The 6977-nt window shown below is 52.5% G+C and overlaps 1 protein-coding gene across 12 annotated transcripts in view; it reads right to left on the reverse strand.

Annotated features, from left to right (window-relative positions):
* LOC131492032 (transducin-like enhancer protein 4) overlaps positions 1–3366 on the reverse strand; it is a 142800-nt gene extending 139434 nt beyond the window's left edge. For 3 of the 12 annotated variants that reach the window (XM_058695635.1, XM_058695638.1, XM_058695632.1), the window contains exons 1-3: positions 1791–1962; positions 1372–1469; positions 214–277 (exon numbers count right to left, since the gene is read on the reverse strand). In XM_058695635.1, coding sequence (XP_058551618.1) covers positions 214–277; positions 1372–1469; positions 1791–1829 — 201 coding nt within the window. In that variant the 5' untranslated portion in view covers positions 1830–1962. Of the gene's footprint in view, positions 1–213; positions 278–1371; positions 1470–1790; positions 1964–2335 lie in introns of those variants that run through there. The other 9 variants (XM_058695637.1, XM_058695629.1, XM_058695639.1 and 6 more) reach the window with 7 other exon arrangements.
* Between the last annotated feature and the right edge of the window lie 3611 nt (positions 3367–6977).

The raw sequence follows: 6977 nt of genomic DNA on the forward strand, positions 1-6977 counted from the left end.
AACTTTTTGAAAATGAAATCAAAGCTGGTTGTCAGAGGCAAGTTCTAACATCCTGGAATTACAGGTTGCTAATGGTCACATTCCCACAACCTCAACTACGCTGGCGCGGAGACTGGATCTATCCTACAGCCTCCAGCCATCTGAACATACCCTTCCTTGCTTTTGGTATCCTAAACTAATAGGCACTTTGAATCTGTGACACAGTTTTCTTACCATGACATAATGCCGCTGCATCTCGGTCTTCTCACTGGCCAGTTTCTCACATTCCAGCTTCAGGCTGTTCAAGACATAATGAAATCTAAATACAATGCAGACCTTGACTTACGTTCTTCAAAAGTAAACACGCATTCCCTCCTCTAAATCATCACCTACAAAGCACCAAATCAACTATCTTAAATACCGCCCTCATTACCGAAGGAGAGAAAGGGGTGACTGGAAGGAGCCTGGACTTGCCCTTTCAAGAAGGACCAAAAGTGGGGGTTTTGTTTAAAAAAAAAAATCCTCTGGCCCATTTAATTCCAGAACCGCATTGAGAAACGAACGTTCACTAAATTCATTTAATGAAAAAAGAAGAAAATAAACATCAAGAATGTCTACACACCCAAACACAAATTTAAGTCCCCCAAAATGTCACAAGGGGTTTTTTTTCTTTCATGTTCCGCGAAGAGATTAACGAAAATATGAATCAAGCATGTCTTATGAATGATGTCTTATTTGTTCCCTCCAAAACAGAGACAAGTTTAATACCACCACCCAGGGGCAAAGTGTGGATCGGGTTCAGTGGCTTGCTTAGGTTCTTGCATTTAAGAAGGAATTCCACGTCATTAGAAAGCCAGTGAAAGAAAAATATTTCAAAGGCACTCCAAGTCCAACGGTCGTCTCTAAGAAGAAAACATTTTTTCAGCATAAAAGTAATGAAATCGCTCACTTGCGACTTCCCAGGGCTCTCAGCTCTCGGTATTTCAGTGGAATGGCAGAAAAAAGTGAGACGGAATCAAGCCCGGAGTAATAAAGAACCAAGGAAGTCAAAAGGCCCCAGAATCTTCCCAACCTTCCATTCTCCTGGCCCCAATAAATCAATATCGAAAGTTTGGCCTCAGCATTTTCCAAGTCTCCCCAGTTTCGATTGTTCTGCCTCCTTTTTATTTATTTATTTACATAAGGGAAGAATGCTTAATTTCTTTACACCTGCCTAAGGAAAAGAGGCCTTGCCTTGCCCTTTCTGCCCACAAGTAAAAATGATAATATCATCCCCGCGGCGGCCCAAAAAAACAAGGGGGGGGGGTGTTTGTGTGTGTATGTGGGGCGGAAGGGGGGGGGAGAGACAAGAGCTAAGCAAACAGGAGGATCAGCTAAAGTCAATATCGTTACCTGTGGTATTGAGCCTGTAAAAACTGAAACTCTTCCTTAATCCGATCACAGGACTCGGAAATTGTAAATTTAAAGGGTTGAGCAGGCTGATGCGGTGCCTAAAGAACAATAAAATATTTAATTAGCCCACATCACAGGCGAGGCAGAGATGGAGAAAACACACCACGCGGCGCTAGCGGGGGTGGGGGGGGGGGTCACCGCGCAGGCAGGCAAAGAGCGATTAAAACTCTCATCTAGCTCCCCCACCCCACCCCCGCCTCGCCGCACAGCCCGCCAGGGGCCGGTTTCGGGGTGGCCCCGGGCCCCCGCGTCCGCCGGCCCGCCCCGGACCCTGCGGGTTCGAAACCCCGCTCCTCTCCCTCGCCCACCGCAGACGCCCCCACCAGGCGTCCGGCGCGCCGCGCCCACTCCCTCCCCACCCGGAATCGAAACTGGCCCGTCGGGGGGACTCGCGCCATGGCGTCTGGCCGCGGTCAGGTCGGGGGAGGGGGGACGCAGCCGCCACCCTCCGCGGCCAGCTGGCGGGCTCGCTCGCGCGTCCCCGGGGCCCGCGGCGCGAGGGGCCGGCGCCCCGCACTCTCGAGCCGCAAGCGGGACCAGCCGCGCCGCCGCCGAGGGCGCCCTCCCCGCCCCGCCGCGGAGTCGCGCCTCCTCCATCGCTCGCCACCCCCCCCCCCTCCCCCGGAGGAGTCGCGGGGACGGCGAACCGCTCGGCGCGGCTTCCAAGGGCTTCAAAGACAACAATAAGAAAATGGCTACAACTCAATTGCCTCTCCGCACCCCCTCGGAGAGTGCCACCGCGCCGGGGGGTAGGGGGGATGACGGCGGGCGGATCCCCGAGCGGGCCGCGGGGCGCGGGCCGCCCTTCCCGCCCCTCCGGCCCCAGACACAACTCGGCGCGCAGGGGGCGACGCGGGGAATCCCCCCGCGCTCGGCGAGCTCGCGCCCCGCCGCCCGCACTCACCGGGTGTCTGGTCTGCGGGTACATCTTGCTCAGATCGCGAATCATCCAAACCGATTTAGTTGGCTGCGCTGGGCAGAGGCGCGCGGCTCATTGGCTTTAATGGCCCCGAGGAGGAGGAGGAGGAGGAGGAGGCGGCGGCGGAGGCGGCCGGCCAGGTCCGAGGGGCGGCTCGGGCGGTCCCGGCCCCCGCCGGGTCTCGCGTGACGCGGGCGGCAGGAACGCGCTGCGGCGGTGGCGGCGGCTGGGTGCGGGCGGCCGGGCCGCTCGGCATTCCTCGCGGGCGTCACTGGCCCGCCGCGGGCATTGTCCGGCGCGCGTCTCCCGCGGCAACGCTTCGACGTTCGCTCCGCCGAGGCGCGCCCGCCGAGCCCGGCGCCGCGGCCGCGCCGCTCCCCCGGGCCGGGAAAGTGCGAGCTCCGCGCACCAGCGCCCGCCGGCAGCGCCGCCCGCCCGCTCGCTCGTCCCACTCCAAACTTTTTTTTATTTGTCTTTTAATTGGTTGTTATTCCTCCGAATGAATGATCTCTCTCTTCTTTCCTAAAAGCAAACACAAACTCCTTTGGTTCGGAAGAGGTCTCGGCGGTGCTTTTTGGTTTCTCTGGAGATTTTTTCACTTCACAGCAACGATCTTTTAAAAGGCACCTTTTAGCTTCTTTTACCACATCTCATTTCCTTATTTTTCTTCCTTCCTGTTTTCTTGTCTTTTTTTTTTAACCCCAAATTGAAGGGGATTATAAAAATAAAAGAGAGTGAAACGCTTGCGGCTTTTTTTTTTTTAATTCTCTCTCCTTTCAAACTCTGCGAACACCACCTCAAAATAATATACAAGTGTGTGAGAGAGGGGGAAGAAGGCAGCCAACAGCCCAAACACCCGCTCAGAACAGCTCTAACAACACGCTCTGTGTAGGTGACTTCTTTGACCAAATTTAGCAGCAGCTAATCATTAACATTCTGATACATATTCACAACCGTCCGTGGAGGGACCGCAGAGCATCCCGGGAGATGTAGTCCACTCCCAGCGACCTCGGTTGAGGATTCGGCCAGATTGACTACAATCACCGGCCCGCCACGCGACTGCTCCGGGGCGCTCTTCAAGCGCCCCGCCCACCCTCGGCGCGGTAGGCGTCTCCAGCAACCAATCAGAGGTGGCTGAACATTAATCGCCGTTCTGTGTTACTGCCCATCATTTCACTGCTGACAAATGGCGAGCCAGAGGGGAGGAGCAGGCCGCGCTGGAGCCCACGTGGGGGCCGGGCGTCGTCTGCGGTTCGGGCCAATGAACGGAACGGGATGGGGTTAGCGGAGGCGGAGCGGAGACGGCCCGCCCAAGGCGGAGCTTCGCCTTGGCTGACGTTCCTTAGCGCGAGCTTTCGAACCGGGGAAACATTTGTTCAGCTGTCAATCAAAGTAACGTGGGCCTGGGAGTAGCGGCGGCGGCGGCTGCTGCTGCTGCTGCTGCTGTTGCTGCTGCCCTGGCTGCATCTTCAGAACTGGGTGTTGGTGGCGGTGGTGGCGGCAAAATAAAGAGGGTGGAGGGGGCGGTAAGGCTAGAGGCTGGTCAGAAGATCTCCTTCCGAGTCTAGTCCTCCCTTCCGCCCCCCTCCAACCCAAACAACCCTCGGCCCCTTGCTCCTCGGCCTCGCCAGGAATGCGGACTAATTAGGGTCCAATGTCTCCTTAAAGAGACAAGCTCGGCCTTGTGTAACGCGCCGAAACCCCTGTTGAGACAAGAGAGGGAGGATCACACCGATCCCACTTCGTTCGGTTCACATCAATTTTACGCGCCGCTGGAGCCGGCATAATTTTCCGTGTGAACGCGGTCTCGGGCCCCTGTTCTTGTTTAGAGCAGGAGACGGAGCTGCGAGAGGCTTACTGGGGCAGGGGGCCGGCGTACGGGTGGGGAGGGCGCCCCTCCGAGGCCCGAGGGGCTGTGATTGTCGTTTAACCCCGAAGTGCGGCCGATTTTCTCAAGCAACTATGCGAGGAAGCGCCCCAAGTCGCTCTCCTCGAGAGCCGCGGGGGCGCAACCGTGGAGCCTCGGGGTGGGGCTGGAGGCCCGGGGGCAAGGGTCGCCAGATTCCCAAAAGAACTTTGTCGAGAGGGCCACTCTCACTCCGCAGACTGCAGTCGGTCAGCACTATGGCAGTGTCAAGGGCGTACCAGACGCAGGTTCTGGGCAGAAAACGCCCCTGCGCCCCTGAGATGCTCCTTCCCCCCCGGATCAGTAGGAAGGAGATTGCCCCTCTTTTTCCTCCTCTTGGGAGGAGCAAGTCAAGATTGACGCGGTTGAAACCCGCTAGAAGGCCAAGCGGACCACGAGAGAGGGTGGGTCGGCCACCCCTGGAACACGGTCCGGGAAAGTGGGGGTGGTGCAGGGGCAGAGGCCGGGGAAGGGGCATTTTTAGGAAAGGAGCTAACGAGGAGGGGACCGACTCTGTGACAAGGAGGGGCCCGAGGCAGACAGCGCCTTCTTAGTCCTCATCCAGCTGGGGTTGCTCCCTGGTTTAAGGGTTGTCGGTGAAGCTGGTAGCCTTTCCTAGTAACCCTCTAGCCTTTTGGGGGTGTGCAGGAATTCAGAAAAAGTCAGATTGAGGGTTGACTAATTTAAGGGTCTGTTTTGGACGTTCATTTCTGAGTGTCTTTTGCCTACTCTATCTTGAGACGTTGGCAGAGATGGTTCAGCATTAGTGGAAAACCAGTCTTCTTAATGATATCCCACGCCTCAGTGGACAATCAATGACTTACTGTCCAAGTTAGCACATTCTATGGGCTTCTTCCTGTGCGGGCAGTGTGGAAGGCTGGTGCAAAGGAAGGCTTTGAACGTCTTCACAATGTAAACTCCATCCCCAAACACTTTCAGCAATTCAATTCAGCGAATACTTTCTCCGTCCCCCAAAATAAGAGGATGGGCAGTTTTCTGAACCTCCTCTGTCCGATGTGTCCAGTTCAAAATGAGATGTGCTGTAAGAACACACACGAATTCTGAAGAGTTAATTAAAAAAAAAGTAAAGTGAAATAGCTTAATAATTTATGATTACATGTTGAAATTCTAATATTTTAATATGATTGCTTAAACAAAACATGTTGCTATAGTTAATTTTTGTCTGTTTCTTTTTTACTTTTTTAACCCAGATACTAGGAGAGTTTCAATTACTTGATGGAGCCCACATATTTTCACTGGACAGCACTGTTTTTGAAACATTCCTAAGAACCCATAGTTAGAAGACTTAAGTGATACAGTTTCTACACTAGGACAGTGAATTTTCTAAGAACACCAGCAACAATCACGTTTTATTCTACGGTTGGTTATTTCCTCCCAGTGGAGCTTTTCAATAGTTGGTTAAATGACCCACAGCGCCTCTGTAGGAAGTTCCGTGCTATCTGTTCTTGCCAGAATGTTAGCAAGTTCCATAAGAACAAGAATTTGGCTATGCTCACAGCCACGCTCCAGATGCTGTCCAGCACATAGTTGGTGCTCAGTAAATATTTGCTAATGGCATTAATGAGCAAACCCCAAGTTGTATCAGCATGGAAAGCTTCTGTATCTTTTGGGCCATATTTATTGAGATTCTGTGCAGTTATTTCCTAGTACGGGGAATGTGAATCCTAATAACGGAAACTGAAGAGCTCGGACAAAGGGAAACTGCTCTGTTAGGAAATCTCAAATAGCTTATGGCAGGGACCTCTCTCCCAAACTCTCTCAATAGTTCGTGTCAACAGAAAGGTAATAAGACATCAGGATGTTTCTTTACTTTTTATAAGTGCAGTTTTAGAATACTGCCCTTGGATATGTTTCACGTTTTGCTCATTTGGCAGATCTACATGACAGTGATGTCTCAGAAAGATGCCAAATGAAACAGCTGGTGACCCGGCAGAACACAGAAAGCAGGACACAAAAACAGCTGCTTTTGTCTCTTCTGCTCTCTGCTTGTGCTTCTCTCTCTCTCTCTCTCTCTGACTCTCTCTTTTAAAGTGTATTTATTTATTGATTTAGTTAGTTAGTTAGTTATTATTTATTATTTATTTATTGGAATCTGTACACCCAGTGTGGGGCTCAAACTCACGACCCTGAGATCAAGAGTCACGTGCTCTTCCAACTTAGGCAACCAGGCACCCCTGTGCTTCCCTTGATTGCACTTTTTTCACAAACTGTTAAGCAAGCTGTGAAGTGGCCTGGCAGGGGTGGGGGTGCGGGGGGTGGGGCTCACCTTACACACAGTGGTGAGCTCCGGAATGTCTCTGTGGGCAGGGCTCAGCACAGCATGCCTGTTGGAAGCTAGGCCTGGAGGTTCCAATCTTAAAGTGATACATGCAAAACAAGCACATTATTTTCTCTTATGTTATATGTTATAAATTATGTATTCCTCCTTCAAGCATTTATTGAAATAATTTTTTTTTTTTTTTTACCTATTATGTGCCAGGATAAGGGAACTGAGCAATAAATGTGGGTATTTTTTTTAATTTATTGCCTCACAGCTTCAAATTCATCCTCGTTGCCTGCTGTGTGAAAATAGATCTGGGCCCTTTCAACACTTTTCTTTGCCAGCTGGTACCAAAACTTTGTCAATAGAGGGTGCTGGGGAGACATTACAAGGGGAAAGGGTTTTGCTTCCTGGTTCTGGTGTGCAGGCCAGGCAGATTG

This window comes from Neofelis nebulosa, chromosome 12 (assembly GCF_028018385.1).
Source record: "Neofelis nebulosa isolate mNeoNeb1 chromosome 12, mNeoNeb1.pri, whole genome shotgun sequence".
In the NCBI taxonomy this organism is placed as follows: Eukaryota; Metazoa; Chordata; class Mammalia; order Carnivora; family Felidae; genus Neofelis; species Neofelis nebulosa.